At 43.6% G+C, this 21,265-nt stretch overlaps 1 protein-coding gene across 1 annotated transcript in view; it reads left to right on the top strand.

Moving 5' to 3' along the window:
• Positions 1–21,265, top strand: part of dgkza (diacylglycerol kinase, zeta a) — a 263,694-nt gene that overhangs the window by 160,591 nt on the left and 81,838 nt on the right. Inside the window, exons 28-30 of the mRNA XM_055649718.1 lie at positions 4,719–4,817; positions 10,955–11,068; positions 15,423–15,542. Coding sequence (XP_055505693.1) covers positions 4,719–4,817; positions 10,955–11,068; positions 15,423–15,542 — 333 coding nt within the window. The remainder of the gene's footprint in view (positions 1–4,718; positions 4,818–10,954; positions 11,069–15,422; positions 15,543–21,265) is intronic.

Raw genomic sequence — 21,265 nt, 5'->3', positions numbered from 1 at the left:
GATGTGGCCCTTGTGGCTAAGGGGATCAGAGGGTATGGAGAGAAGGCAGGTACGGGATACTGAGTTGGATGATCAGCCATGATCATATTGAATGGCGGTGCAGGCTCGAAGGGCCGAATGGCCTACTCCTGCACCTAATTTCTATGTTTCTATGTTTCTATCCTGTCTGCTCAAGTTCAAACAAATGCCTCAAAACTTATTGGCCAGCGGTTCATTCTACAGCAAGACTATGATCTCAAACATACTGCTAAAGCAACAAAGGAGTTTTTCAAAGCTAATAAATGGTCAATTCTTGAGTGGCCAAGTCAATTACCCGATCTGAACCCAATTGACCCCAAAACAAGCACAAGCTGAAGATGGCTGTAATACAGGTCTGGCAAAGCATTGTAGCAGTCATTGCATGCAAAGGATATGCAGCAAAATACTAAACATGACTACTTTCATTTACATGATATTACTGTGTCCCAACATTATGGTGCCCTGAAATGGGGAGACTTTGTATAAACACTGCTGTAATTTATACATGGTGAAACCAAAATGTATAAAAATGGCCTTTATTAAAATCTGCCAATGTGCACTTTATCCACATGTGATTTTCAATTATCAATCTCAAATTGAGAAGGACAGAGGCAAATAAATAAATGATGGGTCTCTGTCCCAAACATTATGGAGGGCACTGTACTTAAACTGGCTGGTACTGCAATACGTCAAAGGTCAGAACAAGTGACAGTTCTTGTTCACATTCTTTTAAATACTACACTGAATTCTCTTTTTTTTAATTGTAGATCAGGTAACTGTTAAATGAAACTATGCATGTAAAATCTTATAGAGACGTGTATCCAACATGTATGTACAAGGTCATAAATTTAAACAAGCATGAATCTATGCAGATTCCTTAGTTCCTTAGTTCTTTCAACTATTTAATCTACACCATAAATAAGCCTTAACAACTCTCTAGTACCCACCCAAGCCTTAGATCAATTTGCCAAATATTTGACTAATCTTGCACCTGTATCTTTATTGAGTTACATTTTTTTTAAATCAACTGTAACATTAAACACTGGTTAAAATTGTGTTTGTGTTCATTATGACAAAAGAGAAGAATGAAACTGCTAACAAAACATTCTTTGCTGAGGGTAGTGAGCACTCTCCAAACAGTTTTGGCTGAACGTTCTTGTTAGCTTGCTGCACAATAATCAAGCCTGTGCTACCCGTCCAGTGTACCTCTTGTCAGTGCTCATGGCCTATCTTGGTCTTTTCTCCTGGTTTCTGGTTGCAGACCTAAACTTAACTCTCAAATGTTCCAAAGGAACTGGGTTGAAATGTCCAGGATATTTTCAACGTCCTCATAAGAACATTCCATTGTTCCAATGAACTCACTCATCTCATCATAGGTCTTGGGGCATCTTACTAGCCCATAATGTAGCCTTTCAGTGCATTGCTCCATTTCTCATTCTGCATCTTCTCACTGCACCTCAGTGATATCCTTTGTTCTCAGGAACAGCTCCAGTCATTTCTCATAAGGATCAAATAGTTAAAACCTCATATATTTCTCTGGATTGCAAACATAGCCATAATATTTACTGCATGATATCATCACTAAACTATATTTAAACATTATTCTCAATTAACTCGAACTTAATTATTGCCCTGCTACATCTTCATGCGTTACCATCTCAAACCCATTGACAGTGCTGAATCCATTGGCTTCTTGGCATTCGTGTTCACTCTGACAATTAAGAAGAATAGAACTGCTAATGTAAAATTATTTGTTGAAGGCAGAAAATACATTCCTACCACAGTGGCTGTTGCAACAATATATCAAAAGTCGTAGCAGGTCGCTGAAAAACCGGCGACTGCAACGGCAACTGTCAGAGTGGAACACATACGCACATCGCTTCCTTCACCAGCCCATTATTATGCAGGCGGGGGACAGGGCAAGCAGGGCAAGCGCTGTCTGAGTGAAATTCACACGGTGCAAAGCCAATGTGATACAGACACACACCACGATGAACAGGAAGGTTGGCGCTGTAATTAAGACAGTGAACGCACAGTGCACGGGAAGGGTCACTTAAGTCCTTTAAAAGAGGGGAGGAGAAAGGGGGAGACAGGGTGGGGAGAAGGAGTGGAGACAACTTTAAGAAGCCAGAGATACACGGCTGTGAAGCTCAGCGGACATTAACATTACTGGTAAGGTTATCCTTGGTTCTGAAAACTACTGTTTACGTTTTTTATCCCCAATGAGCCAATGAAATTCACCGGTCAGCATCGGTGACAACCAACGACCTCCTGGCGACCCACTACCACTGCACCTACGTCACGAGAATTCTCGGTACTCTCCATGGCGTCAAAATTCAGGTCGCCGCTAAATTCTCATCATGTTGAAAAATTGGCGGTGACCAGAATGCAGCCGCGAGTAGTTACGAGAATGCAGGAACTACTCACCACCATGCAGACGACAATCCAGCAACCCCCGGCAAATGTGTGGCGCCCTCATAGTCGCCTGTAGTCGCCTAAAAAGTCATGTAAGTGGGACAGGCCCATAAGGTTTGATAGGGTACACAAAAAAAGCTGGAGAACTCAGCAGGTGCAGCAGCATCTATGGAGCGAAGGAAATAGGCAACGTTTCGGGCCGAAACCCTTCTTCAGACTGATCGGGGGCGGGGGTGGGTGGGGACAAGAAAGGGAAAAAGGAGGAGTAGCCAGAAGGCTGGGGGATGGGAGGAGACAGCAGGGGGGCTGAGGAAGGGGAGGAGACAGCAAGCCTGTCCCCAAACGGAATAGTCTGTTCCTAAAAAGTCATGTAAGTGGGACAGGCCCATAAGGTTTGATAGGGTAGATGTTCAGATATTTTCACTTGTAGCAGAGTAATGAACAAGGGTACTTAGCTACAAAATAACGTGCATTTAAAGCTGAGGTGTGGAGAAGTTTCTTCTCTCAAAAGATAGTGAATCTCTGGAATTTTATGCTTCGAGTGTAATTTTCTGTCCCTAAGGTGGAGATAGATAAATATTTGAATATATCTAATGAACTCGCCTTCAGATACATCCTCATGGAGCCATGTTCTGGTTCTTTTCCCAATGGAGGTCAGGGTCACAGCTCACAGCTTCCTGAACTTGGGATCATTCCAGACAGGTGGCCACCAGATCAATAGATATGTTTAAGGTGGAGGTAGATAAAAGTTTGAATGATCAAGGAATTGAGGATTGCAGAAAACTGGCAGAGAGGAGGAGATGAAGCCCAGATAGATCAGCCATGATCATATTGAATAGCAGGGCAGGGTGGAGGGGCTAAATGGCCTCCTCCTATTTTCCTTTGCTTGTGAGATGTGGGAGCGTGCAGCAGCAGCTTTCTGGAATGAAGCTGCGACTCTGACTTCCATTGGGAAAGGAGCCAAAGCACGCTTCTTAGGTTGTGTCTGAGGTCATCGAGCTCAAAAAATATATAGTCAGCTGTTGGCCCAGTTTCAGGGAGATGGTTGTTAGTAAAACCAGATTGATCTGTGATTAAATTAAAACTGCTGTTTCTCAAAAAAGTGAGGATGACAACCTCATTGCAGATGAAATTTTCATCTTGAAATCATTTGCGGAAATTATATACCAGAATAATGATAATAGGACGATGAAGACCTCAGCAAAAATGTCAGGAGTAGCATTATCCAATAATTTGAAAAAAAAAGTCTTCTTCGGGATCAGCAAGTTTTCAAACTCATTTGAATGCCGAGGGTTTGGGAAGAAGGTTGGGGAGGCTGACAATGTTGGTTTGTGGAGTGGGTGGAAATGAGATTGGTGGTATCGAATGATGGGGGGGGGGGGGACGCGGGGGGGGTCAGTTTAGGTGACGAACAATGTTTGAATCTTAAGGCTGTGGGGCATGAGTGATTTCTGGAGTGGATTAACGACTGAGGATCAGTGGATTAGTTGGTGTAAGTTTCCAGATTCAGTCATTTCCATAGTAAATGTCCCAGTCCAGCGCCATGATGGGTAGACCAGGCACCCAATGACAGGTACTGCAAAAACGCCCACAATTATTGTTTGCTTATTATTACTCCTAGCATTGTCTGATTTGGAAATAGCTGTGTGTAAGAAATGTAGTACAAAACAATCGAGAAACAATTGCAAAATCCTGAAAGGGGCAGTTCACTAAGTTGATTTTCCAAGCACTGGTCTCCACAGTTTGGGCATCTCCCCTTGTGCTGTCTAGAATGATTCATAAACAGCATTACAGCCTGTAGCTCGTTTCAGATCAATATACTTTACTTTAATATCTTCTGCAAGATGTGGGCCTGTTTATGTAAGCTTCAAATATTGATCCACTGGGCTTTGTGTCCAAGGAGTTTCTGCTTTTGGAATGGGGCTGACCATGAATTTTCTCTTTCCCCGAAGATCAGCAGAGTGTGTGACAGGGCAGGGTAGGCTTGGTCATGTTGAGCCATGTTGCCAACGTTTTGCATGCGGTCAGCTGCTCACAGCCCTTTATGTACTTCACTGTTCAATGTGCACATCAATGCAGAGGAGGGGCGAATGGAGAATGTGGATAGGATTGAAACTCTACCTCTGCGGGGCAGACAAGTAACATTTAGGCGCATCCCTGCTTCCTGTCTTACATTTGATGTTATGTCCCACTGTCTAGCTTTGCAGCTTCCAACTAAAATGACTGTTTTACTTCTATGTTCTTCTCTTTCCTCTCGTCCTTTCCCTCCAACCCCTTCCCCTCAGCCCCACTAGCCCTCACTCTGACAGTGAAGCCCTCACCAGATGCCACAAGAAGTCTTTCTTCTCCTCACACTCTGGCTTCCCCTTTCCTGTGAAAAAGAGGTACTGTCATTCTTTTGTGCATGCTTCTGTGTTTCCTTTCCACACGCTCCTGGTCCACCTTAACCCCTGGGACTGCATTATCAAGAATCAGCCGTCATGTTGGTGACATTTCATTTAAGGCGACCTAATCCCACTTGGGCGACCTAATCTGCGAGTTCTAGCGAGTTTGCCCTCGACTCATACTCGCAGCATGGTCGACACAAGGTCGTAGGAGGCCTTTGTAACTCTCCTTCGTGCTCGAGAGTGGTCCCCGTGTACTCGAGGCCTCAGCTAGGTCGCGGCGTATTTTTCAACATGTTGAAAAATGCCCGCGAGTAAAGAAAGATCGCCATGGAAAAAATCTATACTTTTTTTGTTCTTAGGTTTAGTCGTAGTAGGTCGGCAAGTTGGTCGTAGGTAATTGAGGGTAGTCGAAGGTAGTCGTAGATAGTCTTCATCATAGTCGAAGGGAGGTGGAAGGAGATCAAAGGAGGTTCAATGTTCCCGAAGTTTGTCGAAGCTAGTCTTCAACATAGTCGAAGGTCGAGGGAGGTCTTCTACATAGTCGAAGGAGGTCTTCAACATGACATTTTTTCAAACTCTTCTAAACTCACCAATTATTTCGCCCAAATGTGACAGCCCCTTAAGTATCAACAGTGATAGTAAATTCAGATTTTTAACAAATAAATCCCAGGACACTGTAAATAGCTCGTTCTAAGCTTCCCCCCAGTCTAGTTTCAGTCAAAAATCACTGAGTCAAGCACTTGCGCATCTAAACTTTATTTTGACAAAACACAATTACAGTTCCACTACTAGACATAACCACCGCGGGTTCGATCCTCGTATCTGCTTGATCAAGCCCTCTTAGCCTCGCTCAAGCAGAGACACTCCAGAAGGTCACACAGTTCTACGCGCTCTCCCAGAAGATCGACAAAGGACCTCGTGGGAGCGGTCTTTTATAGGTCCCCGAACCTTGAGGAGCCGAACCATATGGGGGTGGTCTCTTTACAGTCCAATAATAGATATCGATTAACACAGTACATGATAGACATTTCCCTAACCCAATAATACAGTGACTAATACAATGTATTCAAACGGTGCTTCTGAAGAGGAAACAAACATTGCAACATGTGCCTTGATATTCAAGAAAACCAGACAAGGCTGAAAACTTAATCCAATCAACATCTAGCAAAGTAAAGCTTTGCACCATTATTTACAATGTGTATGTCTGGTTTACATTCATCCAATCCATTCCATGCAATTTGCACCTAATTGTCAGGATCAGCAGATGTTTAATTCTCTTCCTGCAGCTCTTATCTAGGCTCTAGACAAACTGGCACCATTCTGCAGGATGTCCCAGTTCTGGAGAAGCCACACTTAAATTGACCAAATGGCCTAGCACCCCAGAAGCCTTTACTCAATTTTAGTGTCCTGGCCTCTCCAATTTGGCCAGAATTAACACCAGTGGCAAGATCAAGACGCATTGTCCAAGTCTAATTCCCCTTCAGAAGCAGGCAGAAGGTGCTGCACTTGAATGGTGAAGTTGTCTGCTGCAGTGCTGCTCGTCAGGCACGGCAGAGATGAACACAAAAAGTTGGAGAAACTCAACGGGTCAGACAGCATCTCTGGAGAAAAGGAAAAGGTGACGTTTCGGGTAGAGACCCTTCATCAGACGGCAAAGGTGCAAAATTCTTCAGATGGCAGAGATGTGTTGTGTAATTTGTCAGACTCAAAGAGGAAGGCAAATTATTGATTTCAATGGTAAATGTCCCAGTTCAGAGCCATGCCAAGAAGCACCCAGCTACAGGCAATCCTAGGTGATCGAGGTATCCCAGAAATGCTCCATCGATAGAATATTGCCTGGTTGGTATGATGTTACTGTGTTCCCATACATTGGTTATATTTATCCTGTTGTTGGGGATAACAGGTTCGGGAGGTGGCGCTGACGTAAGCCTTTGATAACTGATTGAATTAGTTGATTCTTCGACTCATCATTATGTAAGAGCCCTACAAAATAGAAAGCAGGGTCCCAAACAATGTGAAATCAGCTTTGGATACAAATACCAAAAGGAAAAATATGATTAGCTGAAGATCAGGGAGCTTTTTTTTAGTTTACAGATACAGTGTGGAAAAAGGTCATTCGAAGCACCGAGGGTGCGTGCTGACCAACCCTCCTCCCGTACTACACACTAGGGACAATTTACAAAAGCCAATTGACAAACCTGGGCATATTTGGAATATGGGAGGAAACCGGAGCATCCGGAAAAACCCCCCGCGGTCACAAGGAGAACGTACAAACTCCGTACAGTCAGCACCCGTAGTCAGGATTGAACCCAGGTGCCTGGCACCGTAAGACAGCAGTTCTACTGCTGCACCACTGTGCCATTTATGGAGAGAGATGTGCAGCTGAGCAAAGTTTTGCGATAGGACCCTTCTGCTCCAGATTTCAGCATTGGGGTAGGGTCCAGCATCTGCCGCCTCTTGGGTCTCCTGTGGATATAAATAGCTTTTTCCACTCCCCTTCTCCTGTTGATGGTTTCATATAACCATAATTCTTGATTAGTACGGGCGTCAGGGGTTATGGGGAGAAGGCAAGAGAATGGGGATAGGAAGGAGAGATAGATCAGCTTTGATTGAATGTCAGAGTAGACTTGATTGGCCGAATGCTACTATACCTAATGCTGTCTCCAATAGTTCAGGAGTCACACAGATGCCAAGAGCTAGGAGAGTGCTCAACTGAGGTGTGCTGCAAATAGGTTGAGTGTCCTTGTCAATTATGGTCAGACAAAGCTGACAGCGCCAGCTTGCCACGTGGATTGAAAGAGGAAGGGTCAGAACATGTGAGGCAGACAGACACGCAGTGCAAGCAGCTCTCACTCTGCCCCAGATGCAGGTTAAGTTAAATAACTGACTGAACTGAGGGACTGGATGAACTGAGCGCATGAATGCACGTGGTTTCCATTCTCTTACCTTTGCACCAAGCACAATTGTCATATCTGGATTATTTGCATAGGGTTGCCAACCATCAATAAAATGGGTCTGCATATTTATATCTGTTTTTAATTATGTTTTTAAATCCCCACCTTTTTTAAATATCTGTGGCTGTTAGTAATATGAGGGGTGGAAGGCCATTGGAGAGGTGCTGTGGTGGAGAATATCTGAGCATGGTTGTTGCCGATAGCCTGCTCCAGTCAGAGTGGTCGTGGCACAGGCCTCTAGGTGTTTGGGATCAAGGTGGCTGCAGATGTTTAGTGCTGTAAGGTTCAAAGTTCAAAGTAACTTTATTGTCAATTCAATTATGCAACAGTAGTTACACAGAGGATCGAAATTACGTTTCCCCATACTCCAAATGTGCAAGTAATATTAAAAACACAGACAGACAACATACCAATAAAAATAGACAATAGACATACATTATTTAAAATATTAAAATATTCACAGTATGCCAAAATGTAGCAAAAACGTTGAGGTATTTTAAAAAGGGTGCAACAATGAAAGGTGCAATATAGAAAAAGTGCAAATTTCGTACTGGAGACATTGAGCCAAAGTTATTTTCACAGTTTGTTGTCTTTGTTTGGGTACTGTTCATGGAATTTTCTTAAGTGTGTTGAGTAGTCTGATGGCCTGAGGGAAAAAGCTGTTTTTGAATCTGGTGGTTTTGCTCCGCATGCTGCGGTAGCGCTTACCGGAAGGTAGGAGTGTGAACAGTTTGTGTGCTGGGTGGGTGGTATCTTTGATGATATTGCTTGCTCTCTTGCGACAGCGAGATGGGTATAGGTCCTGGATTGCTGGTTGGGGTGATCTGGTGATCTTCTCCAGATGGTCACCAGATAAGGTGGCTACCACAAGGGTCAGATGTCAGATCAAGGATAATCCATCCCATTTTTCTGTGCTTCATAATCTCGGGATAATCTTAAGAACTTTGTGGTCAATGTAGTGTTTCCGAAATGTAGTCACTATTGTTACATATGAATCATGACATCCAAATTGTACCCAAAGTTACACCAACAGCAGTGTAAAAAAGGCAGGCTTTGTTAAGCTAAGATGTTGCGTGTTTGTTGTGTCTTTGAGTCCACAGCCTTCTAACGGAGATAAAAATGTGACCAACTGAGCATTTTTTGCAAGGTTAATTTCCTTTGCTTTCAGTGTCTTCTCTGCATTTTATTGCCCCGAGCAGTTAAACAGCATGCCAGAGAAAACCTACTAGATGTTTGTATTTAATTAGATGTAGGGAATTTAACGCAACATGAGATCTGTAGTGCTTGTATATCACAAAACTAGCAGTGAGTCAGAGATGTAATTGTGCTCGGGAGAGAGAGTGCGGAGGAGATTCACCAGGATGTTGCATGGATTGAAGGACTTTAGTTGTGCAGAGAGATTGGATCGGCAGAGCTTGCCTTCCCAGGGGTGCTGGAGACAGAGGTTTAACCTGATAGAAGTATTTAAGATTATGAGAGTAAGATAGTAAGGGAGTAAGATGACACTAAGATAATTAAGATAATAAGATAATAAGCTAGATATTAGAACCTTTATTCCATGGAAGGGAATCAAAAACAAGGAGGCATGGTGTGTTTGTTCTTAGTTTAGTTTAGAGACACAACGCGGAAACAGACATTATGGCCCAACGAATCTGTGCCGACTAGCATACTTACACTATCCTACACACACTAAGCACAATTTACAATTATACCAAGTGTTTAAGAAGGAACTGCAGATGCTGGAAAATCGAAGGTACACAAAAATGCTGGAGAAACTCAGCAGGTGCAGCAGCATCTATGGAGCGAAGGAAATAGGCAACGTTTCGGGCCGAAACCCTGAAGGGTTTCGGCCCGAAACGTTGCCTATTTCCTTCACTCCATAGATGCTTGCTGCTGCACCCGCTGAGTTTCTCCAGCATTTTTGTTCACTTACAATTAGACCAAGCCAATTAACGTACAAACCTGTACGTCATTGGAATGTGGGATGAAACCGGAGCAAATCCACGCACGTCAGGGGGAGAGCATGCAAACTCCGTACAGGCAGCACCTGTAGTCGGGGTCGAACCCAGGTCTCTGGCGCTGCAAGGCAGCAACTCGCCACCGTGCGGCCCTCATAGGTTGAGAGTGTGAGAGGAAGGTTTTTTTTGTTACACAGAAAATGCTTGGTGTGTAACCATTTACACGATTGGATTGTTGCCAGAGAAAGTGGTGGTGCAATTGCGATGTTTAAGATGCATGTGGACAGTCACGTAAAGAGACAAAGATACAGTCCTCATGTGGTCAAATGGGATTAGTGTTGGTGGACGCAAGGTTAGCATGGACCTGATGGACCAAAACCTGTGGCACACCTCAATGACTGCAACACACTCTTCCCTATTTATGAGGTTTCTCCCCTATTCACCCCGCTCTACTGACATACCCCTGCCGAGTGCCTGTTGATTGATGCTGTGCCGTGGGTGCAGGCAGGTTGCAGGTTCCTCAGGCAAATGGCTATTACTAGGATGTCTCCTCGAAAGATATGTCAGCAGGCAATTTGACCACTTGGAGCATCAGAGCCTGTGATGGCAAGAAGGCAGTCAAGGCTGCAGTGCCTGAGAACTGTTGATATTTTTCCAGAGGCTATGTTCAGGTTTATGAAACAATGAGAGTAGTGATCTATCATGAGTTTGTTGACACACTGGCCTGGGGTAAGATTGATGGGCCTTCATCTCCCCATTTATTTGTGGAGCATTCTCTGCCGTAGTATTGGACAGAGGGAGGGAGAGAGAGAAAGAGAGATAAAGATCTACGGTACAAACAGGATGGATGCAGCTGACGGTTGGTTGTTCAGCTTCAGAGGCTGGGCTCATCTGCGATAGAATAGTATTTAGTGAATGGGTAAAAGGGTCATCAAGGGAACTTCTGAAAACACTTTTCAAACATTAGCATTCTGGAAGTAAACAAAAGCTGTCGGCAGCCTGGGGTCACCCAATGGTCACAGAACCCGGCATCAGATTCATGACGACTGCCATCGCTGTTCTAAATTCCACTCTCTCTCTCTCCTTTCCCCCTTTCATTCCCCGTCATTTTCTCTCTTCCCCATCCCTCTTTCTCTCCCGCACTCTCCCTCTCTCTCGCCTTCTTTATATAGACCACTATTGATTTTTTAATTATTTTTTTTTGTTTCCCTTTCCATTACAGAATTCTGGATTTGCAGAAAACCACCCAGAGGAAGCGTATTTCCAGCGACAGTTCGGTTGCTGAGGCTCTCGCTCACAGTGAATCGCTCAGAGTCTCAAAGCCCTTGCTCAGCAGGTGAGGAGAAGCTTCAAAGGAGAAGGACACAAAACCCCAAACAAAACACCAGTTGCCTGAAAGGAGGAGGAAACCGCAGGGAGAGTGCGCGAAGCTGAGCTCGATAGAAACACTCCACAATGCAGAGTTTCAAAGTGAGGCGGAAAGTGACCAGACTCCCTGTTCTTTAGGAACCGCATGGTTCCCATCCATCTGCGCAACTCTCCTTCTTTAAGTGGCCCTTTTTCCTCTTTTCTTAACCCCCTGGTTCTCGAAAACAAGTAGGTCCACTGTTCCGATTGGTTTGGGGCCATTGTTCAAATTTAAATAGAAGTGACCTGCATAGAACGTTAATGGTGGAAAAATGTCAGATTCAAGGGTTTGACGCGTTCTTCTGTAACTGAATCCAATTCAAGGAGATTGGGGTGGGGTACTGTAGTTTGGCTTCCCCCCCCCCCTCCATCTCCATGCCTTGAAACCTTATTGATGCCAATGCCACAAAAAACACAGCATTATCCCTTTGACCGGCTTCTGTGAAGTCGTTCCAGCATCATTTGTGTGCAGTTCACTTCTTCGAATTCTTACTGTTTTTGATACATATCAGTGAAAAAATATTCCAGCTCCACATATAAACTTGAGATACAGTCACATCAATTCAAAATCTCACACATCATCACAAGCCCTGACGGTTACAATAACCTCCGTTTGGACAATACTTCAATCTTAGAATACTTATTTGTGTTCACAAATCCCTTCATCTTTGTAAATTCAGGCCCCGCACTGATCCAAAATCCACAATATCTTAACACATGACTACTGGTCGTGTTCTCTTGAATTCCTACCCTAAATCCTTTTTGTAGTTGAGCCTTTTTTCTCCCTTGAATGCTACTTTCCATTCTTCCACTATCATTCTATTTATTAGGTAACATGCTATGCCAACCATTTGTCACCTATTCTACAATGAGGATTAGTTGCACCACGTGAAAGACACTATATAAATGTGAGATAGACACAAGATGCTGGAGTAACTCAGCGGGACAGGCAGCATCTCTGGAGAGAAGGAATGGGTGACGTTTTGGGTCGAGACGTGTTTCCACCCTGTTGTCTGTGGATATATGTATTGTCCTAATGTCATCTGAAAATAGTGTGCAGTGAGATCCCAACTAGCCATACCCCGAGACCATTGGGGAAGAAGTAAAGGAAATAGTTAATGGTGAGACCGCACTTGGATTATTGGATTCAGCTGTGGTCACTCAGCTTTCAGGATGATGCCATTATTTTGGAAAGAGAGCAGAGAAAATTTACACGAATGTTTCCAGGACTCGAGGGGCTGAGCTTTAGAGAGTGGTTGGGCAAGCTAGGACTTTGTTCCTTGGAGACCAGGAGGCTGAGGGGTGATGTGATAGAAGTATATAAAATCATGAGGTGAATTGATAAGATAGATAACAGAGTATTTTACCCAGTGTAGGAGAATCTAGAACTGGTGAACCAAAAGTTTAAAGTAAGAGGGGAAAGATTTAATAGGAATCTGAGGAGCAACCTTTTCACACTGGTATGGCCAAGCGCGTAAATAGGATTAGCTTTGATGGAAGAGTTGGCCCGTATGACTCTGATTGTAATGAGGCTTGCCAGTGTCAACTGGGGTCCCACAAGTCTGAGGAGTAAAAGGGATGTAAATTCCTTGTGCAGTTGGCACAAAGAAAAAAGGTGGGTGAGTGACACAGACTTGGTTGCTGAACAGAGACCACATATCTCAGCAAAATTAGGGACAACTAACTTGGGCCTCCACACCCAGATTGCTATCAGTGCATCTTGCTGCTGGCCCAAAAATATTTTGCTTGTTATATATTTTGTGCCACGAGAATCTTTTCTTCTCATGGGCGATTGATCCATTTCTTTAATCAGTCAAAAGCATGCAGGCAGCATTTTCTCATACTCAGTTGAAAGGCTAACCGATCCTTCATGCCCTGTTTACCTGCTAAGCCGTCATTCTTTGTAAAGTCTCAATGTAAAATTCCAGTAAAAAGAGCCGTAAATTGCTCTAAATTGCATCCATTGTGTTGTACAAACAGTTCACTGATATAGTGATGGGTGAGATTGTGTTCCCACACGGGCTGGAGTTCCATACGGACCTTAAGACGTCCACTTTTCAATGTCTTCATCTGCAGAGTGTAAAGTGGAAGTTGGAAACGCTGGTGATTTGGTGCTAGTCCATATGATCTTCCACCTTGCTGCTAGATTTCTTCATTGAGTGGAATGGTGGTTGAAGTGAGACCAGATATCCTTTGCATTTGGCTTCTTAATTTTGGTGGCAGCTCCATTGATTTGAATAGAGTCTCGGTCCCTTACTCAGATGGTAAATTCACATTATGTGCTTTACATATAATTCTAAACTTCAGTTGGAGTCACAGCACCACACAGCACAGAAACAGACCCCTCAGCCCAGCTTGTCCTTGCCGACCAAGATGCCCATTTTGGTTCCATTTACATATATCCCTCTAAACCTTTCCTATCCACGCATATGTCCATATGTGTTTTAAATGTTGTTATTACACGTGCCTCAACCACTTGCGTGGCAGGCACAGGATGCTTGACTGGTGAGCAAAAAGGAAAGTACTGGAGGAACTCAGTGGGTCAGGCAGTATCAGTGGAGGTTACAGACACAAAATGCTGGAGTAACTCAGCGGGACAGGCAGCATCTCTGGAGAGAAGGAATGGGTGACGATTCGGGTGAAGAAGGGTCTAAATGAAGAGACAAACAGTGTGTGGGAGCCTAAAAGTAGAGGATAAAATTTGTGAGAGGGGAAAGATTTAAAGGGGACCTGTGCAGCAAATTGTTTAGAGAGTGTGGGTATATAGACCACCAGAGAACGCCGTAGAGGTGTGTACAATCACACTGTTTAAAAGGCATTTAGACAGGTACATGGTAGATAGGCATAGGAAAGGTGTAAAGGGATATGAGCCAAATGCAGGCCAATGGAACCAGCTCAGATAGACTTCTTGTCAGCATGGACATGTTGGACTGAAGGGCCAGTGTCCCTGTCTGATGACACGTGCCCTGCACAGTCAGAACAAGTATCCCTTTTGTCCTCGCCGTGTTGCAACTTTGCTGCCAATTTCGAGCCCATATCCCAAACTTCTCCATTTATGTTGATCCCATTTGGGGAACCTTATCAGATGACTTGTGAAAGTTTACTTTGGAGAAATTCCCAAACTATTCAACCTGCTGAGGACGAAGCAGTGTTTTATTCATTAGAATACCAAGCTCTCCGGACAATTTTGTATCTGTCCCAGTGCTCAGACTCGTTGTTGGCGAATCATAAATCCCAGTTACTTCTCCACAACTTAGACTGGCAAATTTGCGGTTACTTGATGCTGAATCCCTCCTTCCCAAATAATGAAGAGACCTTCGCAACTTTCCAATGTGCTCTTAGTTACTGATAAAGAGCAGGCAAGGGTAATCTAATTAATAAGATTGAAACAAACTCGAAGAAGATGTACCCCAGAATTTAATAAAAGGGAAATCATGCAAGAAATCCTCAAACAAGTGGTGAAAATTCACACATGCCACACAGGGAACCTGCTCATGAATAGCTGGGAACAGGAAATAACCACGAATAATCACGCAACACTGGACATCCATTAAAACCTGTATGGAGCGTGGTGGCATGGCTGCTGCTTCTTGGCTACAGGGGCCTGGGTTTAATTCTGATCTTTGGTGCTCTTTTGTGCGGAGTTTGCATATTGTCCCTTGAACACATGGGTTCCCCCTGAGTGCTCCAGTTTCCTCCCATACTCCAAAGTCATGCCAATACATATTGCTGTAAGTGACATATACAGCAATAACTTGTAAAGCTACAAATAGATAATGAGAAGGGAAACAAAGAATGGTGGGATTGCTTTGCAGGAAGTCAGTAAGGTCAAAAAGGCCATCAAAATATCCACCTGTCTTAGCAAGGCAGATCCACAAATTAAATATACATCACTGGGAATCAAATTAATGACACAGCACTGAAAAATCCAATAATAAATGGTACTCTGGTGGAATTAATTAATTAAGAGTATATCTCTAGAAATTCATTGCCAAACAGCACAGCATAGGGTATCCACTGATTAAAAGTACACTCCAGGAATCCAAAGTAGATTGTACAGTGGTCAAAGTCCACAAATTAAAGGAACAATATTGTAAATCACCAGTGCTAGGCACCTCACAATTTATGGCCAGAATCTATGGGACTAAATACATTGCACTGGACCTCCACGAATAAAGGATTCACAGTACATGTTGTGAATTGTCAGGTAACGAGAAGAGTATGTAAGAGTATGTTGAAGGATTGTACTGAATTGTAACCTGTGTCTCTCTTCAATGCTGCAGGACAGATGCAAAGGTAGTCAGTGTACATCGATCGAATACCACAGCAGCTGACTTTAAGCCAACGTCCAAACCGTCCACGACGCAGGGTCCATCGGCAGCTCAGCCGGCAACAATGTCAAGGTAAGGGCCTAACAATGAAATGACCTGAGATTCTGTTGCAACTACATCTTAGTCATAGGCAAATGAATCATTTCATTTAAAAGTGATGAATCGCCCACAATTTAAACATGGACATGGAGTTAACAGCGCTACTTTTATTTATGCAGTGTTAATCCACGTTGTAGCTCTGGCACTGATGGTGGAATTTGGAAGATTAACGTGTATACTTTGGCGTCTACATGATTGAGCATCCGTGCATTATTCCACCTTCCATTATGTAGCTAGCAAGTTCCTGTTCTCAGGGAATTAGTTCTGTTTATGTAGTATGAGTGTTACTGACCACATTGTCTCTGCACTGGGAGCTCATCACAGGAATGTCAGTAAATTGACTGTAATGGATTTAAAAGCTGCACAGAAAACGAGTAATTGATAAGCTTAAAGAAATGTGGTCACTTAAGGGTAAATGGCTCTATACAGGAAACTATTTTTCATGTATTTACATTTGCACGTTTTGTTTGTACAAGCTTTTTTATCACTAGAAATCGGATAAGAAAACTGTAGTTTGAAAGTTGATTATTTTATGATTTTCACTGGAAATGATGAACCAGCAAATGAGTCACAGATAATGGCTGATCAGTAAATGAAGGCATTTGAAATACAGACATAAGATGGCGGCGCTGCCTTAGCAGCTGCGGCTCGCCTGCAGTCCGTTTGTTTTTTTCTTTTTTTTTGTTGTTCTTTTGTCCTGTTTTAGTTGATTTTTGGTTTTATTTTATTATGTTGTGTATGGGTGTGGGGGGTGGGGGGGAGAAACGTGTTTTTGGTCTCTTCCTTCGGGGGATGTGACTTCTCTTGTCGTATCCCCCGTGTCCGTCTCCGTCTACGCCGAGGCCTAATGGCGGAGTTGGCGGCCTCGGAGCTGGGGCAGCGTTCCAGCCGCAACATCGGAGCTGTGGCGTTCCGGCGGCAACATCGGGGCTGTGGCATTCCGGCCGCAACATCGGGGCTGTGGCGTTCCAGCCGCAACATCGGGGCTGTGGCGTTCCGGCCGCAACATCGGGGCTGTGGCGTTCCAGCCGCAACATCGGGGCTGTGGCATTCCGGCGGCAACATCGGGGCTGTGGCGTTCCAGCCGCAACATCGGAGCTGTGGCGTTCCGGCGGCAGCGGCGGCGGCGGCGACCCGGCATCGGAGGTGAACGGTGGACGAGAACGTCGGGAGCTCACAGGTCGCCTCGGAGCAGAGGGAGAACAAGGAGGGAAGAGACAAGGACTTTAAGATTTTTGCCTTCCATCACAGTGAGGAGGTGCCTGGTGAACTCACTGTGGTGGATGTTAAATTTGTGTTTATTGTGTGTTTTTGTCATTTTTATTATATGTATGACTGCAAGGCAACAGCATTTTGTTCAGACCGAAAGGTCTGAATGACAATAAAGGCTACTTTGACTTTGACTTTGACTTTGTATTATCATCATAGGGTGATAGAGTCACACAGCACATAAATAGACCCTTATTCCCAACTCGTCTCTGTCAACCAAGATGCCTCATCTAAGCTAGTCCCATTTGCCACATTTGGTCCATATCCCTCTAAACTTTTCCTATCCATGTATCTATCCAAGTGTCTTTTAAATATTGTTATTGTACCTTCCTCAACTTCCTTCTCTGGTCGCTCATTCCATGTACTCATCACCTTCTGAGAGAAAAAGTTGCTCCTCAGGTTCCTATTTTTTAATCTTTATTCTCTCATCTTACACCTATGTCCTCTGGTTCTTGATTCTCCTACCCTAGGTAAAAGACTCTGCATTCACCTTCAATCCCCTTCATGATAAGATCTATAAGATCATCCCTTGGCCTCCTATGCTTCAAAGAATAAAGTCCTAGTTTGCCCAATCTCTTACTATAACCCAAGCCCTTGAGTCCTGGCAACATCTTTCTAAGTTTTCTCTGTACTCTTTCCAGCTTAATGACATTCTTCATATAGGAAGGTGACCAAAAATGGATACAATACTCCAAATGCGGCCTCACCATTGACACTGCCTCCTCTTTCAGCTGCTCATCTGTCTGCCTAACTACAGCTGAGGCAACAAACTGAAAAGATACACTTTCAAAATGGTGCAAGCTTCTATTAGCATTTGATCTTAATTAATCATGGCAAGCAGATTGGTCCATAAAATTTCCTCAACTACAGAATTTATATATTTCAAAATAAGACTGCAAGATTAGACGCGAAACATCACCTATTCCTCTTCTCCAGAGATGCTGCCTGTCCCGCTGAGTTCCTCCAGCATTTTGTGTATCTGTGGAAGATTGGAAGTAGTTCAGTCAGCGAAATGTTTTGAAAGGAACGGGAATTATGAAGAGAGACTAGAGGAGGAGGTCAGCTTACATTCTGTCATTTACACCCACATATTTCAAGTTTCAACATTTCAAGAAGCCGAGCAATATGTACATTAATGTTGGCATTACTGGCACGTGCTTTCCATGTGATTGAGATAAAGCAAGTGAAGAAAGTTGCATTTATATTATATCTTCTACATGCTCGTGACATTCCAGGGCACTGTTGTTCTTAAGAGTTCTTTAAAAGGGGAGACCCGGAGGGGGGCCGCCAAGAACAAAGGGGGCACCTGACATAGGGCCGTCTAGAATGAAGGGGGACCCAGCGGGGGACTGCCTGCTGTCATGTGCAGCAGCAGCAGGTAAAACTTTTGTAGCTTTGTCGGCATCGGAAACGTGGCGGTACTTGTGCAATGCCTAAGTAAGGTCTGTGATTTTACTGAGTTGTATACAAAATAAAGCATTTCGCTCTACCTAGGTACATGTAACAATAAAGTTTCATTGAATCATTGAGTTGTGGTATAAATACAAAGTCCGATCTTGTTTCTGGAGACAAGCAGAGATGTGGTGGGCGTCATAGTTTCAATTATACCTCGAATGAACTGGTACTCCAGTGTACTGTGAATAACATTTTAAATGTGCCTCAAAGGGCAGTTCCGTGGCACAACGTGTAGTGCTGCTGCCTCAACTCCATGAAACCTGAGTGGAATCCTGACCCACCAACGTGTTTGCACGTTCCCACTCTGTGAATGTGTATCTTTCCCCTCAGGGTTTCCGTGTCCTCTCACCTCCAAAAACTACAGATTATTCGATTAATTGCTCCTAGTGTGGAGATGAGTAGTCAAATCTGTGAGAGGAACAGTTGATGCAAATGTGGAAAGAAAGAAAGGGTTTGGGATAGGATTAGTTTAGAAATGTGTCTTGGTGGTCAGTAGGGTCTTGGTATTTGAGTGGAATTCTCGATGTTTGATGAAATCAACTTTGTTTCAATATTTTTGAAGTGAGGATGCCCAATCCCCAACTTTCTAGTCTTTGCTTTTAAAATGTTCACCTACATCCATGCAGGTGGGAGACCAGTCATTGAGGTCACATCACTTTTCTTGTTAATTCTCATCAATGGAACCAAACGTAAATTGAGGCATAAACCACATGAATAAAAATGAAACATTGCTGATCGGTGTAGATTTCAGCCTTGTTATCTCCATTTCTCACACTCCTATCACTGTTAGTGCTTCTTTACTGTTTCTAGCTTTGAGCAAAAGTCGCATTCAAAGGGATGACCTACTCCTCCAATACCTTTCTGCTCTAATGACTGAAATCGTTGCCGCAGCATTTCCCTTTAGTATTGGAACACAGCTTCATTTATTTAGTGGAACCACATCGTATGAAAGCTCTGGCATCTGTTTTATCCCTGAAGATCAAATGTGTTTGAAAGCAACTGGCAGAACCTCCTCGTTTTGTTTGATTGTACATCAAGCTCTGGCTTTCAGAAGCAACTGTTAATGATTTTGTTTTTTTCATTAATGTATGTCCTTTAATGAGCTTCCCCCCCCCCCCCCCCCCAGGCAAGCACCTTCCACATTGGTCTATCATTGCAAGCAGTCGGGTACCCGTAAGCACCACACTTTTCCAACGCCAAGCTCACTTTCAGGGCACCTGAGGTTCAGTGTTTTTTATATAATTACTAACAATAAACATCACGTAGGGAAAATGCACTAATCGGGTGAACAAGCGACTCTGGAGTGGGCTCCTGTGTTCGGTTGTCTCAGGGAATTGGGCCGAGGATTGACGTAAATGGGCATGTTAAGTATGGCTTGTACAGGCAGCACACAGTGCATCCACTAGACTTGTGCAGAGCTTTTCAGAGGAGTGCATGAATTGACAAGAGGATGCATCAGCAGTGGGGCTGGGTAATTGACAGAATGCATGGGTGAGGGTTTTCTACTTCTTGTGCTATTATATCTGAGGGAAAACTTGTTATTGTTGTTGCAACAGGTCAAAATCAATCAGACTATGGGCACCTACTTGCAAGCAACCAGTGGTGGTATGTGATGCACATAATTCAGCTATAAAACTCTAGCCAGTCATTTCTGCCATTCTCAAACCTCTCCAGGCCCTTATTTTATGTATTCCAGTTGCATCTTGGTTCTCCTTCACTGGCTTTTTTGAAGAGGTTGCATGAAAGCAGCCAGCAGGACAAAACAAAATATGAATGACATACACATATAGCATTTAATGTTATAAACATCACAATGTTGCTAATGGATGAGTTACCAGGTGCTTCAAAAATTGAAGTAAGTGAGGCCACATGTGTGCCCCTCCATTCAATAGGATCTCAGATTTTTGGCCTAGACTCCATAGCCTTTGATCCCACTGAATTTCCCATCTATCTCAGACATGAATGTACATCAGCCACAACTCTGAGGTAGAGTATTTGAAGAATGACAATGCTCAGAAAAGACATTCCATTTCATCGCACTGGTCAATCCATTATCATGTTGGTTGAATAACGATGAGTCAGAATACAGGAGGGAGATCGACAATCTGACGGAGTGGTACCAAAACAACGATTGTGATCTCAATGTCAGCAAGGCCAGTTAGCTGATTGTTGACTTAATGGAAGGGAAAGCTGAGACATCATGAACGTGCCTTCATTGCCGAGGCAGAGGTGGAGAGAGTTGATAGCTTCAATTTCCTGAGAGTGCGTGATCTTGATGCTATCACGAAGAAACCTCGCTAAAGTTTCTACTTACTCAGAGGTTTTAAGGGGATTTGGCATGTCACCGGTTAACTAGTTGTATCATGGCCTGCTTGAGAAATTAAAATGTTCAAGAGTGAAGGAGGCTGTTGAAACTGGTAGGTAGATCCATCTAACATTGCTTGGTCCGTCGTGGTTACAGACCACTCTGCCATTGCAGAGATCTGCAGGAAGCATTGCCTCAGGAAAGTATCTCATATCACCACCTCATCTCTCTTCTTGCTGCATCCTTAGATTCAAGAACAGCTCCTTTCCATCAACCGGTCTGAAGAAGGGTCTCCGCCCGAAACGTCACCTATCCATGTTCTCCAGAGATGCTGCCTGACCTGCTGGGTTACTCCAGCATTTTGTGTCCTTTTGTGTATTAATTAGCATCTGCAGTTCCTTATTTCTACTTCTTCCCCTGAACCATCAGTTTTTTTAAACCACCCTCTACAATCCTAACCGCAACTCTACTTCAAGGACACAACTCTTCAGAAGCACTACAGTCATTGTACTACATGCTTTAGTTTTTACATTATCACGGCCTTGTTTACTTAGAATAACTGATAATTTATTGTTGGAATTGTTTTTAGTGTGTCCGTAAAGTTGTAGCAAGCAAGAACGTCATTGTTCCAGTTCATATCCAATGCAACGGACGAATAAACTCTCTC

The sequence above is a fragment of the Leucoraja erinacea genome, chromosome 18 (assembly GCF_028641065.1).
Source record: "Leucoraja erinacea ecotype New England chromosome 18, Leri_hhj_1, whole genome shotgun sequence".
NCBI classification, from domain to species: domain Eukaryota; kingdom Metazoa; phylum Chordata; class Chondrichthyes; order Rajiformes; family Rajidae; genus Leucoraja; species Leucoraja erinaceus.
This window is presented reverse-complemented; position numbering and strand designations above follow the sequence as displayed.